At 43.0% G+C, this 24214-nt stretch overlaps 1 protein-coding gene across 1 annotated transcript in view; it reads right to left on the bottom strand.

The window, feature by feature from the left end:
- PTCHD1 (patched domain containing 1) overlaps positions 1-24214 on the bottom strand; it is a 53535-nt gene that overhangs the window by 11940 nt on the left and 17381 nt on the right. Inside the window, exon 2 of the mRNA XM_031445711.2 lies at positions 5063-5723. Within this exon, the coding sequence (XP_031301571.1) occupies positions 5063-5723 (661 nt within the window). The remainder of the gene's footprint in view (positions 1-5062; positions 5724-24214) is intronic.

Consider the following 24214-nt stretch of genomic DNA (forward strand, 5'->3'; position numbering starts at 1 on the left):
TAGTTGGCTAGACCACCCAGAGGATACCCAGGAGACCTGGGTCAGAGACAAAGCACCCTTGTACTCCTCTGCCTAATGAGCTATGCCTTTCTGGACCTGTGCTCCTAGTCCCGTTCTTGTCTTCTTTTATGGTTAAGAATAGAACAATAGAACGGATTTGTACCATCCCCTCAAACCTATTTCTCCCCACCCTCCCTTACTATACTGTGACTGGTGGAGCATAAGAATAAAAAGTGAGAACTACCCACAAAACTCGTTTACACAATCTTCGTAAATTAGTCCCACGATGACCATAGACCATTACAAAAAAAAAATATTCAGGAGAAAACTTTGAAAATATTGTATGGAGTTACTCTCTTATTTTAAATCAGATGTAAATAAAAAGGGGAACAGAACCCCTATGAATCAAATTTTTCCTAGAAACTACTGAACCTATTCATGATTTATATCTAAGCAGAGTATTTCCACAGCATTCTAACATACTTCAACTCCATCATATAGATTGCTGTATTGCTGCAAATAATCAACTTCTACAGTAATGTCTTAGGTTGAACCATAAGAAATGACCACTTTTATAGTTCAGAGATGGTCAGATACTGGTACCAGTTTTGTAGGTCAAAAATGGTTGAATCTGAGCAGTTTTGTATAGTTTGAAGTTTATTATCATCTGGCTGATTTTCCCCCCCATTTTTCTCAGGACTTTAGAAATAAAAATACACAAGAATACTCAACAGGAAGGCAAAACTTTTCAGGGTTGCCTAAGTTTAGAGCAAAAAATAATTAAGAGCTCCAGTTTCTCAGTTAGAACTAAATTTCTTGCACACAAACTTTTACCTCTATATAAGCCTGAGCTCTGTATACGTCATCAGAGTCCAGGTGGCAGCAAATGAGAATGAATTCTTGGAGAACTGAACCCGATCTTCTGGTTTCTACTAAATACAGATCATCTTAGAATATATGCCTGAAAGAGGCCAGACATCCCTGCTGTTTTTTATTCTCCACCTAGCACTTACATCCTTTCTTCTTTTCCCATCCTTGAATTGGAATGGCCTGGCTGGATGATTTAGAAGGAAGAAGGCACCCTAGATCTGACATTTGACCTTCTCAAAATCCCAAACATTTGAAAGGGCTTGAAGAATATTTTTCTTGAAGAATATTTTTTTGTCTCACTCGATCTTTGAGGCTCTTGTATCTTGTGAAGCAACCCTTATAAATAAGATAACCACATATAAACTAATATCCAAAATATCTTTCACAACTTCAATTCTCCCATTTTAGCTGAACAGAATGTACGTGAAGCAACAAACCTGCCAGATGAAGAAGGAAGAAAACCTTCCTTCTGTTCCCTTCTATATCCTCTCAACATTCCATTCCTTTCCTGATTTGTGTCTGATCAGCAAAGCTGTGGAAATATTAAGCCTTTACGGAGAGCTTGCATATACAAAACCTATGCCAATTTCTTAAATCATACCCAACTGCAGGACAGCCTTGTAAATCCTCATCCTTTAAAGGAAATTCCGTAACAGATTAACTTGTGTCAAATGTTTACAAATGGCAGTTCAAGTACCTCAATACCTGGGATTAATATGGTTTGGGAAGTAAGGATATTACTTTATGCATAAGGGGTATGGATGAAATAAACTCCTCTCCAAATTATAATAACTAAAAAATGTCAATGAGTATTTAGGATACTGTGGACCTGTAAGAATCTCAGCTCTAAATAAAATGATCTGAGTCATATGGACAAGGGTTTTGGCAGAAGTGGGGTTGTCTAATATGCATGACACTGATTAAAAACATTCTAAATCCTGATGTATCTATGCTTACATCATTGCCAGAATGATTCATCTGTGTAGGATATATTCTTACTGCCAGAAATGTCACGTATCATCTTGGCTAGAAGCACACAGTCACATCCCATTATGGTGAACTCTCAGAGTTTATCCAAATTCTTTCCTATTCTGGAATTTTGTCAGGTTAATACTGCCTGACACACGTGGTCTTAAAATTTTCCATTCTAAATCTACTGCCATTTTGGCATTTGGCTGGATCTGGCCTTATGTGACCGGCAGCACACTGAGAATGTTTAGTTTGTTGAATTTTAAATCTATAATGTTTATCACATTATACACTGATTGTCGGCCAAGGAAATGTCTGGAAAGGAAAAAGAGGCTTTTTCTAAGATACTTTTCCTTCTAAATGAGGCCATATATTTAAAATTTTTTATTCAGTAGTATATTAATGTAACAGAAAATCAAGCAATTTTGCTTAAATCTGCTTAGTTTAAGCATAGCCATTATATGTTATAGACAGGCAGATTTAGAAACTGGACAAGCAGTTTATTGACTCATAGTGCAAAACCCTTAGCACCGCATTTCTTCTTGGTCATTTGAAATATTTATTGGCATTTTAGGACTGGTCATCAAAAATCCAGAATTAAACACTGGCTCTGGATGCAACATTTATGAACGTGCTCTGGCTTATATTTCATTTTACAATCAAACTCTGAGAATGAAGAGTTTATCTGAGAAATACAGGAGGGCAGCCATCCTAAATCCAGACACTACTGGCTTTACGAGCATATTAAGCACCCATTACATGGTACAAACTATTTATTGCAAATGGGCCTTAGCTACTAAAACGCGCAGCTTTCTTTCATGTTGTGACTAAGTAATTTGAAATCTCTTTGAGCTGAAAATGTACAGAAGGGTTGCATACTGACTGTCAGCGGGGAAAACTGCCATCAAATCAATACATGTAACATTCCTCACAAATTACAAACGAGGGTGTATTGGGTAGCTGCGGCGCTTGGTCTCTTTCACTACAAATGCCAGATTTTGCTGAACTGAATTCATGTCAAGTTCACTGATACTCACTTTCTGTGGAGTTGTGGCATTCCTCTTTCTGGATTTTTTTTTTTAAGATGCTGTCTTTAAATTTTAAGTATTGTAATTTGTTTTACTTAAAAAAATTTAAGACGTTTTGATTATTTCCTTTCATTTTACTAATAGTGAAATAGATTTTTTTTAGTGAAATTCGTTTTAAGAAGTTTTGAGTATTACTATTTGGTTTTGCTTAAAAATGAATTTTAAGAAGCTCTAAATACTGTAATTTTATTTTACTTAATGCAGGTAGTTTTTAGAAAGTTTTAAATATTGTATCATTCTTTGAGCATACTGGGAACTACTCAGAGTGTCATAAAACCAGGAACGATAGTCCTTTTTCTAGCCCTAACATCCTTTTTCCTCACCTTGAGAACCTTACTGTCTCCCTTCAGTTTCCCACAAACCCTTATCCCTGTTTATCTTCCTCCCACAAAAACAATCACAACAAAAAACACTGTATTTTTAAAATGAAAAGCTAAAAACAACAACAGCAACAAAAAAATCCCAAACCACCCAAGCATGTGACTAATCATGAGCAAAACACCTTAATTTAAATCTTGACTCAAGCCTCTATGGAAGCTACTAATCCCCAGTCCTTACTCACTCTTCAAGGAACCGCCCTGTATTCCACAGCTGGCACACATCATCTGGGGGCTATTTTCAAGAGGCAAGTTATGCTGCCATCTTAACAGACTGCATTCAGGAGGAAATGCAGCAGCCCCTTTCTCTGCTGTGTTCAGCAGTGATGAGTAAACCGATCTGGTAAATTCACAGCATGCTCAGTCTCCATGTAGTGCCCCACTTTTCCACAAATGCTCCTCGTATACGTTTATTGCCTGGGTCTAAATTCCCGCAGGCCACAGAGCATCGAGGGCGCACGGCATTCTGCGGCCCCGCCGGCCCTGCATATTATCGCTCAACCATCAGGCCGCTGAGATTTCCCAAGGATATTCTTTTCTGTTCTCCTACCCCCAAACAGGGCATAAGGCATACTAATGAACTCCACCAGAGTTACTTCTCAGCCAATGAGAAATGCCACTTCATTTGTCATGTCACTATCTGATTCCAAATGACATTTTAATTTTGCTAAAGTTAATTGATGAGAAGTTGCCAAAGAAAAGGGGGAAAGCTAACTGTTGGAATCCTTGGCCCACGAGAACCCTGCCATCCAGCTTGCTGGGCATGCCGTCTTCAATACCAGATGGGCAGAGCGACTGATACTCTATCATGATGACTCTGGCTTTATTTTGAACATTATCTCTATGAGCAAATTCCTGCAGCCCCCCCAAGAGAATATAGTAAAATTCTCAAACCATCATTTTAAAACATTCTCTTGAGTTCAGATAAGGATGGGGAAAAGTTACCTTCCTGTTAATGTCTCACTTGTTGCCTTCAAAGTTCTTGCCCATTTATCATATGTGTGATGTTCACATCGACTCTGTCCATCGGGTAGGGAAACTGAGGGTAGTGAACACTGTCAGAGTCCAACCCGTGTGCCCTCCCATTCCCCATTCTTGAGCTCATGGAAGGCTTCTTACTCCAAACACTGGTAACCTGAGGAGTTTTCCAGCTGCAGAAATGCACCCTGTCTTCCCTGGGAAGTGCTGGGGAGCTCATGACCCTGGGGAGAGCCCTCAATGACTCATACACCGGGTTTCTGGTACAGAGTGCAGCTTCCAGCTTCCTCACCCCTCAAGGAGACCTCTGAGGTCTCTCAAAGGTCCCCAGTGGGACTGAGCTCCAGGTGCCCACAGTAGTAACCTGCTTGTTAACATACCCTGAATCGTCTTCCTTCCTGGTCCCTTGTTCTCACTCCCATACTGGGGCTTCCTGGGCTTACCTCCCAAACAAACCACTTGTAGCTAAATCCTTGTCTTCTGGGGAAGCCCAGTCTAAGACCCTGTGGCACAGAGAAGATTACTGTCTGCTGAATACCACGCAGCTACTTAATGGAGAACCAGGACTAGAACCCAGGATTTTGGACTTCTGGCACATTTACCAGATAAAGTTGCTTCTTGCCAACCACCAGCATCTTATAGAATTGGTCCCAGGGCTTCTGGGCAAAAGAAAGATGCTATAAATGAAACAAAGTTGTTAGACGGCTACTCCTTGGCTTTTAGGAACCCAGTCGCCACCAGCAGCAGGAGGAAACAGAAAAAAAGAAGGGTAGTAATTACCTAGCATGACGAAAGGGACTCCCAGGAAGGTGGAATTGTATTTCCCACCGGTAAGGTTGATGATTCCGGCCGCAGTGAGAGTGGCCAGGCTTATGGTCACCAACCCGAGCAGACCCAGCCAGGGCTTGCTGCGGACGCAGTCCTGCATAGAGCAACAGAGGATGGCCATGGTGACCACCAGGATCAGGCTGGTGACCAGGTAACGTTCCGATACACGGCTGGTCTTCTGGAAATCTTCCCTCAGGGACGAGGACGTGTAAGGGTACATTTTGACTTTGCTGTTGGATTTCTGGAATAGTCGGACGGTGTCACAGAAGCTGGACTCCCACCTCTCAGCCACCATGTCATTGAGACTGTTGATTGACTGCAGGTAGTAGGTGAGCTGGACGGCCTCTGCGGATTTCACCCGGTCCTTGCTGTGCACAGTGACACCTCCAAGCTGGTGCCCGTTGTACACTGCCCTCCCGTCCTTTAAGTGAGTGATCGGGTACGTGATAGCAAAATTGGTCCGGTTGGTGGCCCGAGCATTCTTTAGCTCTTCCAGAACATGCACTATGTCATCCACGATGCAAGTCTTATCGTTATTCAGGATACATATGTGGGCGAACGTGTAATTAAAACCAGGCCTTGGAACCTGGATCCTGGTCACAGCAGCATGCAACTAGGGGGAAAAAAGTGAGAGTCAGCGTTTATTACCAAAAATAAGACATTAATAAGTGTCATTAGCTCTGTGGATTCCAGTGTCTGTTTTCTTTTTTTGACTGGGGTGGGTGGGAGAAGGGAGTCACTCATGCTGTCTCTAAGCAAGAGTTCAAATTAAATGTCATAACCTTACATCAGAAATGGGTAGTCAGGATGTAAAACACACATTTGACCAGTGGTCCTCACAGTGTGCTCCCTGGCCCAGTGGCATCAGCACAAGCTGGGAGCTTGTCAGAAATGAAAATCCTCAGGACCTGGTAAGTCACAGTCTCTGGGGCGGGGGCCTAGGAATCTGGGTTTTCACAAGCCTCCAGGGGATTCTGATGCAGCAAGAGTTTGAGAAGCACCAGCATTATTTCTCCATTTTGTGTTCTTTGTGACTCAGTCGATCTATAAATATCTGAAAATCTTATATAGGTCCACCATTCAGTCTTCCCCGGAAACGGTGATGTCCAAAGTGAACTACGATGCAATTCCAAGTGCAGAGGTCCTCTGCAGGCCCATCCCTGGCTGCTGATTTTTAGGGCAGAGAAGTGATTTCTCCATTCAGTTCAGTCACTCTGTGACATAAAAGACAAGGGGTTGACCTTGAGGGCCCCCGACTTCTCTCGATTTCCTCCTTTGCTTCTCTGGGAAGGGAGCTGTAACTTCAGGGGCTTGGCTGAGATACAGGGGAATCACACTCAAGGAGCCCAGTAGGATTTACTCTGTACACCTTGCCCTGAATCAGATTTGCCATGCCTAGTTCTGTGTGCCTGTGATTCAAGTGCACAGGGGAACACAGATACCCATTTAATAGCCCCTACTATATGCCAGGCACAGTTCTAGGCCCTTTATACATATGAATTCATTTAATCCTTGCAAGAAATTCTGAAGTAGGTACAAGCACTAGCTTCATTTAACAGACAAGGAAACTGAGACAGAGAAGCCAAGTCACTTGTCCAAGATGACGCACATAGTAAAAGAGAGCTGGGCCATTCCAGGTGGTCTGGCTCTGGAAACTGGGCTCCTAGCCCCTCACCATACACCTGTGGGTTGGCGATGCCAGGCACTGGATGAAGGTCCTTCTTTAGTCTAGCAATCTTGAATTTATGCTTTCACTGCCCACCCGTAAAAGTTACAAGTGCTCAAGTTCAGACATGTAGGGGTATGTGTCATCTACAGTGTAAGGTGAGAAGATAAGGCCTTCTCACTGTGAAATGAGGCCAGTTTGCCAAACGAGGCCAGTGGTAGACGTGGAGTTGAGTGTTAAGGAAATGAGTGCATCTAGGACCATGCCTGGCACCAGGTGGGCTCTCCCAAGAGTGGAGCTAGCCACTGTTACCTACCTGCTGAACGGAGAAGCGCATTTCATACATAAGGGGGATAAAAGCCTCACATCTGGAGTTGCTGTGCTGTGGCTATTCCATTATAACTCATAACCTTCTGAGCGTCTCCATGACCCTGAGAGATTTTTCTCTGAAATCTGCGGTAGATGGATTATTTGCTAAGACATTTTGCTGTGCAGGATGAGTGGGATATTTATTAAGGTTTCTGAAAATGTCTGAGGGGCACCAGCTGTCAAAGTCCTTTAGTTCGCACAGAGCATGAATTGTTAATCCTAATTCTCAGTGCCTCTTCCCTCACATCTCTGCATGGGCACCAATGCTCATGTTCAGGAAACACTTCCTTGTATGACACCTGGCTGAAATATTTTGAGTTCTACACACACACACACACCCCACACACACCCACACACACCACACACACACCCATACCCACACCCCCTACCCACACACACTCGATCTCCCAGAGATAACTAGGAGACTATTTTCACAAAGCTCTCACCATATGCTAAATTTTTGTGTTGATGCTTTGGGTTTGATGATGAGTAGAATGTCTTTAATGGCTTTAAGCTCTGAGAGTGTGTTTTCATCCATTCTTCTCTAGGCTTGGCCCAGTGAATTTTGATTAAAAGAACTCCTAAATATAAAAAAATTTCCAAAATATGAAAGGTTACTTTGGAGGAGAGAAGAACCAAGAGGAATTTAAAGACAAGAGAGGGTTTTGATACGAGTTAAAAGAAAGACTTTGGGGGAAAGATCCAGAATAGGCTAGAAAAGGAGTGGTATTGAAAGCATGCATATGTGTAATATTTAGTGCATTGTTTGTTCCCATGAACAGTCTAATAAATCTCCCTTAGAGTGATTACTAAATATGTCAAGAGAAAAAGATTGCCAAATAAGATGGTGTTAAGCCACAGGGCTGAACCCAATTATAGCAAGGGGATATTTTCCATCCATTCTCTAAGGCGACCGTGCCGTGCTGGGTGGGGAGTTGTAAACCATTTAGTGATCTGCCAACTCTGCAGATCTACTGCTGTGACCCCTGGGACCACAGACCAAAGAAAGCAGACACTGTGTTAACCTCTGGGCCACAAGATCATAGGAGGGAGACTTGGAAAATGAGAACCTTACTGAAATTTGGGAGGGAAGATTTCTTAACTCTCAGGACCAGAGCTGCTGGGAGATTAATCTGCTTTGAATTTCCGAAGGAAAGGTGGGTAGAACGTGTGTCACTCTTGCTTCTGAGTGGCAGGGAGATGCTGAGTGACAAAGCAACCAGAGAGGGGGTGTGTTGGCTGAGGCCACCCACCTGGCAGGGGGAACCTGTGGGATTCTACTGCGGGATAAGAGGGGAGAGGATAATAAGAGGCATGGGAAAGGAGAATTGAGAGTCCCTTCTGTGACGTCTGGAACTGCTCTGTTCTGACTTTTGGGTCTTACACCTACACATCACACACACATACAGTCTACCCTTGGCTGTCCACGGAGCCACGGGCAGACACACTGTACCTGCTACTTGGACATCTACCTGTATAAAGTTTTAGAATGCCTTGACTTACATCCCGAAAGGAGCCCGCTTTGGACAGCAGAGACACTAGTAGGTGTTCTTAGATTGTATTCACAGAGGGAAACAGAAGCCAGAGATCCAAGCTATGCTTTTTTTTATTTGCTTTATACTTATTTTTAATTTTAATTTCTGCACTAAAAAAGAAAAGGAAGGTAAAAATGACGACAAGTTAGTTTACAGTGACTTCATCTTTGCTTGTACATTAATCTTTGCTCTTGAGGGCAGAAGGGGAAAAGAAAGACAGGAAAACATCAAAGCATAATAGTGAAATGGTGACCGAGACACCTCAGTCCACAGAATGGACAATCTCAATTCACATAAGCTTATTGTTAGTCAGAGACCCTCAGAAAAGAAAAGGAGGGTAACAGGACACAAAGTAATAGTCCTGACCCTTCATATAGTCTGAATCTGTCATGGGAATCAACATAGCATCCATGTTTCTATGCCTATGTATAGAGTTTGGATTACTCACTCAACATACATTCAGTAAGTACTCACCAAATCTACTGCATTGTCAATAATAGGGTAATTTCCCTGAATTTAGGGTACTCACACTTACACATGGAAAATCACAAGAGATACAACACCCAAACAAAGGGAAGAACCTAACAATATACAACAATGAGCGCTCTGTCATAATCAAGCCTAATTTAGTGTCAGTCTCAATCACAGTATGTTTATTGTTACTGTATTTGCTGTCAAATAGGCCAGACTGAATGTTAAATTGAGATTCATTCTAAGGCTCTGAACATACTGTTTAAATTGTTAGACTCTTTTCTTTCATCACCCCTCAGGTTAAGAATGAGGATAGTAATAGTAACTAGTCTGCTAAGTACTTTCTATACAGTTTAAAAAATTTATTCAGTACAAGTTTCTATGGAAATGGTTAAATCAGTATTCCCACTTTATAGCTGAAGCAAAAGACCAGGACGACTTCAGAACTGTAGTGAGGATGAAGAGGAAGTGGGAAAGGAGGAAGAATTGTCAGGCCACCTGGTTCAAATGACCAGCCTTGGTGTGACTGGCTTTTGCTGCTTAGGTAGGAGTGTCAGAGACCCTGGGAATGTCAGCTCTGCTTCTTAAGGGCTCAGGCTTTTCAGTAAAAAAGGAGGTTGGTCTAGCTAATCTTTACGGACAGACCATTTGGTTCTAACATGACATAATTCTAAGATGAGTGACAGCCACAAAGTATACAATCAGATCCTGTGTGAGAGAAAGTTAACTTCATAAATATCAATTTGAGATTTATTACAGTGGCTTGAAGTACGCTTTTCCAACACATTGAAGTTCTTTTTAGGTCAGTGACAGATCCGATAGTAGATGAAACCCAGAAAGAAAACCACAGGGTAGAGAAAGTAGGTTTACCGGGGAAAAAAAAAAAAGATTTCCTTCTCTGAGTGATTTCCCGTTCTGGGGAGGCACTGGCTCTTCTAATCCCCTTCTGCCGAAGCCTGGGACAAAGCCAGTGTGGGCTGCTGGTCACGACAGGCCAGAGTCTAATTTCCTCTCTGCCTCTCCTTGGCACACTCAGATCTTCCTCAGAAGACAGCAGGGGCACCTTGTAGAGGAGAATACAGAAGGGATCTGGGAGGAAGGAAGTGTCTGCTCCGGCGTGGTAATTAACATAGGAAAAATACCTGTGGGTTCAGAAGGCCTTTTACAGTCCCTTCCAGCTCTTTTTGTATTTGTTCCTTTTTGCAAACGGGGAGAGAGAAGGCAGGAAGACCACTCTGCCTGGCAGGGCAATTAACACCTCCAGCTGTCCCCCAGCAGCCTCAGCTGCCATGGGAGACTCAGAGGAGGTGGAGGTTCCCCGTTCCCAGGGGGAATCAGCCGGATGACACCACCGTTACCGGCTGCCTTCCTTTCCTTGTCTCACCTTCCCACTCCTTCCTCTGCGTCTCCCAAATTAGCTGTGCACATTAAAACAATTTAAAAAGGGAGGTTGTTGGTTTGCCTTTCTAACCTCTATCATTTGCCCCCAAATATTACCTTCAAATGGACACTAAACCCAAATTACTTTAAAAAGTGCTTTCAAGGAATATCTGGTTTTCACTCCCAATTGAAAGGTTTTCTTCACTGAATCCCTCCACATTCCAGGTCTTGATCAGGGTCTACATTCTGCCACTTGACTGTAAATGGGTAGAAACCAACTGGCAGGATATCCTCACCCAGGACACAAGAAAACACCTTCAAGTGGATGGATCTGGGCTCTGCAGTTCATCAGTTACGCAGGCTCCCCCGGTGTTAGGTTCTGTCTCTGCATGATCTCACTCTCACCCACTCTCTTTCCTCTTCTTTTAATAGAAATGCATTACATCAGAACATCAGTCGCAAGTTGGGGATTGTTACCGTGATTCATTTGTAGTGCAGCCAAAAGCAAGTTAGTCATTCCTTAATAAGTGAACAGAAATATCATTCTGCCTTTGAAACATAACATGTTCGGAGGACACCAAATTTAAGCTGTGGATATAGCTAAACAAGTGACTATCCATTATCTATCCACATGCTTCGTCTGTACATGTGTGCCTAGTGTCCTGACAAACGGTTCCCTTTGTCAGTACTGTCGTGCCACTGCAGGTCTGGGAAAGTGGAATGTTTCTGTTTTTCTCCTTGCTTTACCAGGGAGTAAACACTCTTATTGCGGGTGTTGACACAGAAAGCCCCACATTTATAATTCCCCAAACAGGTTGTGTGTTTTTGTAGCCTTGACTGAAAAACCATTGCAGCTTTGGATTTTAGAAGGAAAAAAATAGTAAAGATGAAGGAAAAGGCAACTGCATTATCTCATTGCAGCCCTTGCCTGATTTCCACGTTGGTCTGGATGAGAAAGAATGCAGTGGACCACAGGTCCGGTACTCTCTTTTTTCCCATAGTCTGGGAGAAAGTTTTACTCGGTCTTAATTACCAAAAAGAAAAAAAAATTCCTTGATATGAAGACCCCTGGAAATCTGTAAAGTTAAACTTTCTGATTAGAGTGGTTATTTTTGAATCTTGCTGTCCTCACTTGACTTTCATGGTCAAGCTTAAACTCTGCTTGAGCAAGTTTGTGGGTCATGAGTTGTGCTGGCTAACTCTACGAGAACAGGATGCTCTCAGAAATGGGAGAATGTTAAAGCTCATTGGCTAAGGCAAAGAGAAGTCCCAAGGAGCCAAATGCCTGGGGAACTGGCAACAGCCATTTTAAGATTTGGTCAGGAGACCACAAATAACTCTGCAAGGGACAGAAAAAAAAAAGGATCCCAAGGACATCTAGGTCTGGAGAAAAACCGTGGATCTGAGTGGGAAAAGCACTGGATCACAAGTCAGAAGACTTCGAGTCCTGGTTGTGGGTCTTGCTGGCTGCATGAGTCAGAGATAAATAAAAAATGAACCCTTGAAAACAAATATCATGCCACTTCCCTGCTCTAAATTCCCCAGTGGTTCCCCATCGTGCTAAGAGCAAAAACCCAAGTCCTGACGGTAGCCAACAAGATGGTACATTGCCCTTGCTGCTCTCTCCGCATCCATGTCTCACCATGCTCTCATCACAGTCTGGCTTTCTCTGGATTTTGCCTGGAATGTTGTCCCTTCATGTATCCTCACTTCCTTCATGTCCCTGCTCAAATGGAATCATCTTCCCTGACCTCATCCCCAATTAAAAAACTAGCTCCCTCGCCATCACCATTATCTTAACTGATTCTAAGTTTTTCATGGAGCCAATTATGATATGGCATTACATTCTATGTCTGTCTCTTTATTCTTTTGCCCCCACTAGAATCTGATGTGTTTTACCGTGCTGGAGTGCTTGTCTGTTTTGTCTGCTTCTACATCTCCATCACCCAGAACAGTTCCTAGAACTTATACTCAATAGTTACGGAGTTAAACACATGAATAAATCTCATGAGGGGATGGATTTTGGTCTGTCTCATGGGCATGATGAGGGCCAAATGAAGTGATGGATGTGTATGCATTTTGTAAACTCTAGAGGGCGACACAAAAGTAGTTCTTGTACAGCAGGGAAGCATGGAGTGGTACCTTCTTTGGTTAGTGACTTACAGCTGTCCAGACGTCACCCTAGAACTGAGTCCCAATTCTCCTGGAACCCCTGATCTTTTCCAGGATTTGACAGCATCTTTAGTGGGAAGACATGGGTTGTGAGGTCAGAATGCTACCAGTTCAAACCCTGCCTCTGTGAGTTCTAGCTGTGGGACTGGAGCAGGCACAGTGTGGCCCTACCCCTGTCTCCTCACCACTTCGGTGCACATCAGCCCTCTTTCCAGCCTGATGTGGAATTACTGAGGCATTAACATACTGTCTCAATCCCAAGCGGCCTGGACTGATGACTGAAAACAGTTTGTGCAGAAATTGCCCAGCTCCCTTGTCCCCAAAGTGAGAGGACTCTGCAGCATGCGTGAGTTCCCCAGTGGGATTAGGCTCCAGCTGCCCACAGAGTAACTGGCTGGACAGTGTCCCCATAACTTACTTCTTCCCGTCCCTGCCTCATGTTGCCATTTTCTTACCTGTGCTTCCTGGAGTCGTCTTCCAAATATACTACTCACATCAGTTCCTTGACTCTGAATCAACTTTGGGGGGAACCAAAACTAAGACAATTCCCTTAGGCATTTAATTCAGTTTCGCTATTTGTAACATGGGGATAAACCTGACCTTCTAGGGTCATTATGAAGATCAAGTGTGATAACATATAAAAAGTGTCTTGTCTGGCATTTAATATTGGGTTAAACTATATGAAATTGTCATTCCTATAGGTTAAAAGTGGTTCAGCATAGGCAAGTTTACGTGATTCACCTAACTGACCTTCAGTGAGGGTCAGTTCTTTCCCCCTCTTAGTTCTCCTCCTTCCCAAGAGTCCTGTCAGAACCAGAGCTCCCCTAGGGGTGTGGAGTGTCAGACAGTTTTATTTGGTTTCCAAAGGACAGTTTGGTGGTACCAGAACAGGGTTTTAGGAAAAAAGATAATAGTGTCAGACTAGGAAATATCCCACAAATCCACTCATTCCCTTTTCCACAAGCAGAAATAAGACTGCAGATACTGTGGACATGAGTCCTTGCATGCAAATGAAATTCACAATTTAAGCAGTTTTAGCTTAAGGGAAAAAAATGCTGTATAATAACCCACATCCCTGAAATATTTGAAACAGCAAATAATTAATGACAATATGAAACGTACCAAATTATGAACAACTGTCTCCACCAGATGAAATCTTTGGCATTTTTTTTCCTCCAAAGGATTTACTAAATTTCTAATGGGCACTGAGCAAGAAAAAAAGTTCCACTTAATGACATAGTGATGGTGCTCCTGAATGATGGACCGTGAGCTTTACAAGGACGAGTGCTTGATATAATTCATAACAGCGTGTGTTACCTGATAGTGCACTTTTTCCCCCCAGAAATATATATTTTTTCTGTTCACCAAACTACTGACCTTACAAAGCTTGAAACCTTAAAAATCACAGGAGGGTCTCAGCTGCTGCCCTCTTTTTCCAAATCTTTAAAGAGGTCTTCTAGAGCAAATGGTCAAGGCCATAATCGTTTCTGTAATTCAGCTTGCTAGGGCCATGACCCTTCTGGGAGGTGCTAATGTTGGTGGCGTAGTGTGGGGTAAAGGAAACAGACTGCCTGGACTCACTAGCCAGCTGTGGCTCTTAGGAGATGCCTGATCCTGAACACTGAGCTGTTAACAGTTGCTTCTGTATGTCAGCTTCCTCATCAGTAAAATGGGGTCAATAATAGTACCTATCTCATTAGGATTGTTGGAGGTGAAATGAGAAATTGAATGTAAACTGCTCAATTTAGTCTCTGTCATGCTAGTGGTACCCAGTAAAGGTTGTTAGCAAAAAACAAAATGAACAAAAACCCTCCATTTCTATCCTGTTTTGCCTTGTCCTCCTTAATTTTTTTCTTTAACCCATAGAACTTCCTCAGTTGTTCTTGAAAAATGTATTCTATGACATGTAAAGGTGACTGTTGCTCACATCTTTACTGAGAATCTAAAGAGTAAACAGGGTTAATCACATGCATCAATACAAATATTTAAAGAGAATATCTGGATGGTATGTGTTTACAAGTTGGCACTCCCTAATTCTAGGATAAGCTCCCAGCCTGAAATCATCCCACCCTTTCCAGGTTAGCTGCCCAGTTAGATTACCACGCACATCCAACTAGGCGGGGAGCTAGGATGGGGATGAAAGAAGGAAACTAAAAGGTGTTAATTGCCTACAGAGTGTTGGGTTCTGGTGCAAAGAATTCTGCATCTATCATCTCATTGAATCCCCACAGCAGTTCAGGGAGGTAGATGTTATATTTGCATTTACAGATGGGGAAACTGAGCCTCAAGGAACTTAAATAATTTGCCATGGTCACAAACTTATTAAGTGGATCAGCTCAGATTTAAATCCCAGGTTCATAAGATTGTCCCCTAATGGGAGTTCCTTTGGCAAAGTGAAGACTATACGCCCTAATCTCTCTGCTTTGGCCATTTGGATATTGAAGACCTTGTTTTGGGGTACTAGGCTTAAGCACAGTCAAGCCACAGAACGACGTGGCTAGCAGCAGTTTTGAATTAACACTGGTGATGACGTAGCAAAATCAAGGGGTCATACATAACAAAACAGCCTAGGAGAAGCACAAGACTGACCTGTACTGAACAGCTAGGCCCAGCAAATGCCAGATATCTATGACAGAGACCCCAGAGAGAAGCCACAACCCTGTTACCAATGACAAACATGTGCTGGAGACGAGGAAAACAGATATGTGAAGAGATGACTTTTATCAGTCCAGATAGCATCCTTTCCATCTCATATATTTTCTATGTGACTCTCCTCCCACCCCGCATATACACACAGAGAAGGAAAAAAAATACTTTATAGAACATATTACTGGAAAGCGCTGGCAGTTTGGGGATTTCTTGCAAAACATCAGATTGAAGTTGGGGTGCTAGAGGATTTGAGTATCACTCCTCCCCAAGGGCAGTTTAACATTAGAATATATATGCTCTATGAGGGCAGGGACTCTGTTTCACTCCATCCTGTGTCCTGGCACATAGAGGAAGCCCAGCAAAGCTGTACTGACTGAACCTTCAGTGTTTGTTCCTTCTTACTGATTTATATTTTCTCTGGTGACATTGAATGATACTTCATTTGTACCCAAAGGCTACTGTGCTACATGCATATCATTTCCATCTTAAATAAACAGATGACATTGAATTTAGTCCTGTCACTTACACACTGCAGACAAATGGCTGACCTCATTAGACAAATGGATATGGTTAGAATATAATCTTAAAAATCTAAGAGCAGAGAAACAATTTAGGTAGGAGATTGGGTACTGAAATAATTATGTGTTATGCTTAATTATAGAGTAGTTTGAATTTTTCTAGTGTATTTGTTTGTTGGGTTTCTTTTTTTGGAGGGGAAAAGTTTTTTAAAAATACAGAAAAGTTGAGAGACTAATACAAAAACTCCCATGTGCCAACATCCAATGTCATGTCTATTTGAAGATTCTGTCCCTGCTGTTAATGCTGTACATGTGTAGGGTGACCATAAAGTTTATCATCCAAACTGGAACACTTTTGAGAATGCAAGAGGGCACTAGTAATTTCACAGGAACATAGGCAGAAAGTGGGACCATCGCAAGCAAAGCAGGATGTTCTCCTTATTTGTTGGTGTCTCAGTAGGTGAGAACTGATGTGACTTCATCAATTTATGCCTCACAATGGGCATGAGATGGTGGTCCTTTGGTTTGCAGACACATCACCACTGATAGAACCTAGACTGTTGCAGGTGATGCTATCCTGTCATCAGACAGGCGTCTGGGAAAGGAATCTGGAGAAATTCTTGCCGTCTCTAACTACTTCCAACCCCACCCACGTTCCCACCATTGCAGTCTCCTTCCATGTCAAGGCTCTGATGTTTTGCAGGATTCAGCTCTCAGGTAGCTCAGTTCTTCTCACTGCAGTAGAGGCAAAATGCATCTGCAGCACACTTACAACATTCCATCTACCTACTCTGAGTACATTGGCCTTGCTGGAATAGCCAGATAGCTTCCACTTGGTTTTCTTACTGAAATGTGGCTTCGTCCAGCCAAGAGCAAAGATTGCTTGCATGTCCAAAGACGTCACTCTGGGTGTTTCTGTCTTGCTTTAATGATGACAGTGGCTCACAGACTTGGCTGATGAAATTTTTCAAGGCTCGCAGATGTGAAGTCTGTGATGGGTCTCAGACAGGTGGTAGGTGGGAGACCAGAGCATGTTTGCTTTGGTGAGAGTTAGACGTCATATAGAGAAAGTCTGCATTTCATCATCAATTATAGCAATGAACCATTTACTCAGTATATACTAAGTGTCTATGCTATGTTGGACATTAATATAAGCCCTGGGAAGATAAAGAACATTATGACATAGTTTTACTCTCAAGAAACTTAGAGTCCAGTGGAGGGACTTAGGCAGATTCTCAGAATTGGTTAGCACAGGTGAACCACAAAGTGAAGTTAAGTGTTACAGTTCTATGATAGGAGTAGCTAAAGGATGTAATGGCGATACATGGAATCTAGTATATTGGGGTGTGTGTACCAGTGGGGGGAGCAATGAAATACAAAGTTGGAGAGGAGAGAGGGGCCAGATAAAGGAGGAGCTTCACATTCACCCATTATTTAGTAGTAACTACTAGTAAATCTTAGGTCAAGCCATGTGAACAAGATAGATATGGCTCTCCCCTCCCAGAGCATTCAAACTGTGGGAGATACAGACAGGCAACGAGGCAATTACAAAATCTGCATGGAGTTCTAAGATGGGAGAGGTACTGGATATTAAGGGAAGGGCACCTACACCAACCTTGCTGGCACCAGGGAAGACTTCTTGGAGGAAGTGACTTCTTAATTAGCATCTGAAGAATGAGAAAAAATTAACCCCAGGCAGAGGCTTGGCATAGGGGTATGGAACTGTTCGGGAGGGTGTATCAGGTGGAGGCTACAGCATGGGCAAAGTCTCAGAGGCACAAAACAGCTGTCGGGGGAAAGAAAGTGATTCAGGCTGGTCGGGGAACTGAGAGAAAAGCTAAAGAGTCAAGAAAGGTCCAAATCACACAAGGCCTTGTCTTCTGAACTTGAAAGACAGACTTTGTTCTATGGGCACCTGAGAGCCAATGAGGGGTTTCAGACAGAGGATGAGATAATCAGAACTGTGTCTTGGGAAGATCTCTCTCTCTGCAGGTGGTAGCTGGAATGGGAAGGCTGGAGATTGTAGGCAGGGAAATGGAGTAAAACATTAATACAGTAACTAGTTATTGGTGAAGTGAAGATCTGAACCAAGGTGGCTGGTCATACTGACTTGGAGGAGCCAGAAGGCTGATGCTTTTTTTTTTTTTTAAACATATCTGGACATCTTAGCCCAAGGAGTAAGCCAGGTAGTAGAATCTGATGACAACTTTCTTTTTTTAATGGCAGTACTGAGGATTGAACCCAGGAGCTCGTGCATGCTAAGCATGCACTCTTCCACTGAGCTATACCCTGTTCCCTTGATGACAACTTTTAAATCTGCAGTACTGATTAAACATTTGAGCTCCATTTCCCAGGTTTGGGTCTTAATGTGTCATCTATCAATTGCAGATTCGTTGATGTGCAGATCTAGCCATTGTGTGGCCTTTCACTTTTCCGTATGTATGATTCCAAAGTGCAGTCATAGACCATACAAGTACAGACATTCTTGGCCAGTTGCTTCAAGTTCGTCTGTGGCAGATGTGGTTGGCACCCTGGTTGTATCCTCCAGCCCTTACCTCTTGAGAACATGCCTGCCTCACTTCGAATGCAAGCACCCACCCCTCTTTGTCAGAGAGCCCACTTTGCCATCTGCTTGGCAGGCCAAAAGTTCTGGGGAATTAACATCCTCTGAGAGCAGACCTCAACCAATGACAGATGGGAGTTGGCACAGAAATACCCAGCTCCCTCCCCATGGGTGGGATTACCCACGGCTGAGTGTGCTTCAAACTGGTTCTCAGAGCTTCCCCAGTGGGTCCTGTCCTGGTTGCCCACAGCCGTGGCCTACTCAATCACATACCCTTTGAGGCTCCTTCTCCTGTGTCTCACTGCCCTGCTTCCCCTCCAGTTGCCTTTCACCTCACAAATAAACTACCTTTATTTGCTTTCTTGTTTTAAGATCAGCTTCTGGGGGAACCCAAACTAAGATGTCTAATAATGTGCAAAGCCTCTGAAATTAGTTTCCTAGTGTCCTCAAAACCCTCAACCATTCTAAAACCAACCCCTCAGTTTCTTGTAGACTCAAATAATGGTTATGTCGAAACTCAGCCCTTAGGGAGTAAAGTTACGATATTTTGAGCTTTTCTTCATATGCAGTCTTTTGATGGTGGACGTTTCTTTCGTGTTGCCAACTTGCATGCAGTGGGTATGCAACAAATATTTCTCAAGTGGCTCTGATATGTTCGTGAATATAAATGTCCGGATGCTATCAACTGCACTTCTCCCTGATTTGGGGCAGAGCCCAGTCTTTCGTTAAGGTTTAAAGCTAATCACCTGCTGGGCCCAGGGTCTACTGAAGGCAAGAATGCACCGTGACTCCTCAGGAAGGGATGAGGCTTGCATCCCGCCAGAAATGGAGAATTCTGAGCTGACATGATCTCTCATCCTCCTTTTTGCTGATGGTAAAGGAAGCAGGCATTTCTTTGGCTTTTCTTTATTTGAAAAAAAAAATAACACTCAGAGACACATTAGCCTTTTTGCATCCTTCTGGAACATCTCAGCAGGTAGGGTCTCAGGCTTCAGTGTTCTCTGTTGACAGCAAGTGCTGGAATATTGCCCAAGTTGGATGAGAGTCCCTATCTTTACATTTCTGGATTTCTGCTGTTACGGTGGTAGGTGTGTGGGAGAGACAGCTGATGTGTTCACTGGATCCCTTCCCAGGCAGTGATGTGCCTGGGGAGAATGTGCTGGTGGAGGCAAATTCTTCATGCATCAGCCGTGCTGCCAGTACAGGTGTTGAAAGTCTCCATGATGGCAGTGTGTCAGATGTCAGTAAAACTGAGCTGATTTGTCTGCCAAGATTCAGACTGCTTTTCTTCTTGTCGGTACTCACCTTTGTTGGATGCTCTGCACTGCTGAGATGGTAGTCTAACTCTTCTGCCATATTAACAGGGTCACTGAATAGAATGTGAGTGTGTGTGCACAGTGTTCATTATTGAGGTATAACATGTATACAGTGAAGTGCACAAATCTCAAGTGACAGCTCAATGAATTATATATATATGTATATACCTATATGATCATTCCTCGGGTCAAGACACAGAACATCTACAGCACCCAGAAGGCCCCCTTGTGTCCCTTCTAGTCAATACCTCCAGAACCCTCAGAGGAAAATTATTCTGACTTCTATCAACATTGAGTAGCTTTGCTTGTCTTGAGTTTCCGATAAATGGAATTATGCAGTGTATACAGCTGACCCTTGAACAACATGGGTTTGAACTGCGTGGGTTCATTCATTTACATTCGGGTTTTCAGTAAGTACGTACTACAGTACTACATGATCCTCGGTTGGTTGAACTGGTGGGTATAAAACTACAGATTTGGGGGGGCAACTGTAAAGTTACATATGGATTTTCCACCACACGGAAGGTCAGTGTCCCTAACCCCCGTGTTGTTCAAAGGTCAACTGTACTCTTTTGTGTCTGCCTTCTTCTACTCAACCCACAGCCTGGGAGATTTCAGCCATGTTGTGTTTCTCTATAGTTTGCTTTTATTTTTGTTGTGCAGCATTTCATTGCATGAAGATACCAGAGTTTATTTTTTTCATTCTCTTGCTGGTGAACCTTTTGGGTTGTCTCAGTTTGGGGTTTTTATCAATAAAACTGCAATGGGCATTCTTGTACAAATCCTTTTGTGAACATCTACACTCATTTCTCTCAGGAATTTACAGTGGTGTGTTGGCAAATGTTAAACAGTAAGTTCTCTAACAAAAATAGCTCTGACTTGTAAGAATTTGTAAATACCCCCACCATGGCCAATTTTAAGCTACCAAGGGGATGTGGGTTAGGAAGAGATGTGCCCATTGGGCTTTCAGGAGCCAGTGGGAGCCAGTCTTAGCATACCACTGAGTACAGAGACCCAGGAGAGGAATTTCAGAATCAGAGAGTAGGCACATATATAGTTTAAGTTTTCCAAAGTGATTGTACAATTTTACATTCCCACCAACAATATATGAGAGATCCAGTTGCCCCATATCCTCAACAACACTTGATATTATCAGTATTTCAAATTTTTACTATTCTGGTGGGTGTGTGCTGGTACTTCATTTTAGTTGAATGTGCATTTTCATGATTCCTGAAACCCAGCATCATCGCACACACTCAGTAGCCATGCAGCTATCCTCTTCTCCAAAGTGCCTGTTCAAGCTGTTGGTCCCTTTGGTTATTGGGTTGTTATGTCTTTTCTTTATTGATTTGTCAGAGAATATCTAAGTTCAAGACAAGTGAGGCTGACTGTAAAGAATGAAAGAAAGAAGAGTTCTAGAGGCAGCCTGGCGTGCTAAAAGGGGTTCACACAGACTTGGGTTCCTAGCCAACTAAGCTGGTGACCATCTAATGGTGTTGGACAAATCCCCTTAAGCCTCCATTTCCACACCATCAAAAGGGATTACTGTGTAGAAGTGTTGTTGATTTCTGAATGAGGCAAAGTAGGTTCTTAGTAAATGCTGGAACCTCACCCCGTCTCAACCAGAATGTACAGTGGGCATCTTCACCTATGTGTTTCTATTCATGAGACCCATGATGGTTTTAATTTAATGCCTAGACATCCCATATTCGTCCTTGCTGTCTAGTGGTGTTCTTGTCATAGAGCTAATGCCTGTCTTGTGATGTGAGGGTTTTATCCTTGTGAGAAGTAGCATTTCTCTTTTTGTGGGAGGCACAATGGCAAGGTTTACTAAACTTGATATTCTGCAGTGCCTTATGTGATGTCAGGCAGGGTGTGCAGGGTACTTTTTAGAGCCCTGTTCTCTATCTGTGGGGAGAAGCCGCTGTAGATCCGAGCTGATAAGAAACTGGGGCTGCTTCAGAAAGGGCTGCATAGTCAGCAGCCCAGTTGCGGACTCCAGCCCTCCATTCTAGGAGTTTGGACTTGTGACGAGTGATGGGCTCAGCTTAGGCATCGCCTCCTCTAGGAAGCCTGCCCTGGAAACGCAAATGAGGTTCTCTCTGGTCCTCTGTGTGTGGACACATCTGTCTCATCAGTTGCCATGTTATAAGGACATCTTCTTTCAGCTCTTTGAGTTTCATTCTTTGTTATAGCCCCACTCCCAGCACAGTGCAGGTACACAATGCTCAAGACAGGAACATTCTGCACAAGCCAACACATTCTTGTCCAATTGCCCTGGCATCACCAGCATGCATTAAATAGCTTCCACCTGCATATCCTGAAACATTAAATACTGAGAAATGATCAACCCAAAGTACTAGCTAGTTCTCAAAGACTTGGGTGCGGGTAGGGGTTGGGAGAGAGGAAAACAGACAAGAAAGCAAACAACCAAGAGGAACCAGAACAGGTGGGGAAAGATGATTGCTACAATGAGCACACATACTTTCATGTCTAAAAGTAAAGATGCTGTGACAATTTAAACACAAAACAAAACAGCATTGTAGTGCTTTTCCAGCCCAGCTCTCAAGGGAATCCACAGGCAGCTTTAATATATGCAGTTCTAGAAAGAATGGGACATTGGAATTAGGAATAAAGAGATTTAAAAATTCTCAGTCTATCATCTCCTCTCTCTTTTTCCAAGCTGAAGGAGTTTTATCAGACTCAATATAGACCAGCCTGCAGATCTCAAACTAAGTTTGGGTTCATTTAAGAAATGGATGAGCTTAGGCGTGACTCTGTTACCTTGCAAATAACAGAGCAAGTAGAAAGCTGAGACATAAACACTGAAGTATCCCTGTAAGTGCCACCTTGATGTTTTCTATCTCACATTAACCTTTTAAGTAATTGTTAAAGCTCTGCAATGTGCTTATTATATATTGTGAGGTGCTTCTGCATTATTAGATACTAGTGGGCTTTGTAACTTCTCTTTTTAAGTTAAAAAAGGGTCAAAAATATCCTTCATGGGGAAAATTGAAATGCTAAAGAACAGATTTTTGAAAAGGAAACATTTTCACGAGGGCTTCGCATACAACTTTATAAACAGAGATCCCAATAGACAGCAAGCAACTCTCAGTGGGGAAACCCTAGATGGTTTTTATGAGGCAGAGATTGGTGGCTTTGGTGGCTTACCCTGAAAAAGATAAGCCATTAGCCATCCACGGCTTCTCACTTGATGCTCTGAGGGCGTGGTGCACGCTCCCAGACCCCTTCCATGGAATCTGGGGGTTTACTAGGAGTGTGGGCTGACTGCCGAGGCTTCACTGCGCCTTCTGTCCTGCTGACCCAGGAGATGCGGGCAGCAGTGACCACACTGCACCTGTTGGATTCCAAAACACAGCCTCACAGGAGCAAAACCCAACCAACCCAAAAGGAAAGACTTGCTCGGAGGAAGATGGGAGTGGTATCTGGGTGGATTTAGGAGAAAGGTTGGGAGGGGCTTTCCAGAATATGCAGAGGGGCCAGTGGTAGTCACAACAAACATTTAGCCTCGCTTCCTGAAGATTTGTCTGTATAAATCCTTCAAAATTTGGGGTTAAGAGAGAGTTGTTGTTTTGTTTTAAAATAAGCTAAAGTTCCATTTGGATGGCAGAAACAATTGAACTAAGGTTTTATTTTCATTGAAAACTTTGTTTACATAAGCCATGGGAAGATAGCTAGGTTGCAAGGATAATGGCTTTCCCCATTTTAACTCAGGGTTTTACAGTTTTACTCAACATAAAACAAATGGAAGAGGAAGGGCTACCTCCCTAATTTATCCTGGCTGTCTCTCTGCTGCCTCCTCCTCATGTTCTGTGGGTTCCAGCACGGCTGGATTGAAAACCTGTGAGGTTTACCCTGCACTTCCCGCCTCCTCAGTCGGGGCCAGCTGCTCTCAGCCCTGCCCATTTGAACCACCTGTAGAACTCTACAAACTCAGATGCTGGGGCTTACCCTCTCACACCTTTAAATCAGAATTCCTTGGCGAAGGCTCTGGTATATGTATTTTAAAAAGCTTCCCAGGGGCCTTGACAGTCGAATCATTCATCCAATCCTGTTGATTTTACCTCCAGAATCTCTCAAATCCATCCTTTCATGCTCCATTTCCATTGCGCCTGACTGGGTTCTAGCCCTTACGATCTATCCAGATGACAGAAACAGGTTCTGAACTCATCTTTTTTGCTTTTAGTCAGTCCTCCAAACTGCCACCAGATTTATTTTTCTAGAACACAAATCCAAACCTGTCATCCCTCTGCTTTAAATCCTCCAATGGCTCCACTCCGAATGAGTGATGGAGCCTGTTTATTTCTTAGATGACGATGGAGAACAGCTGCTCCTCATCTTAGACAAGCTTTCTTGTAGCTTAAAATGTTTTCTTTTTAACTTTTTACTTTAAAGAAAGTTAAGACTCACAAGAGGTTGTAGATAAAGTTCAGAGTTCCTGGGT

Source organism: Camelus dromedarius, chromosome X (assembly GCF_036321535.1).
Source record: "Camelus dromedarius isolate mCamDro1 chromosome X, mCamDro1.pat, whole genome shotgun sequence".
Taxonomy (NCBI): Eukaryota; Metazoa; Chordata; class Mammalia; order Artiodactyla; family Camelidae; genus Camelus; species Camelus dromedarius.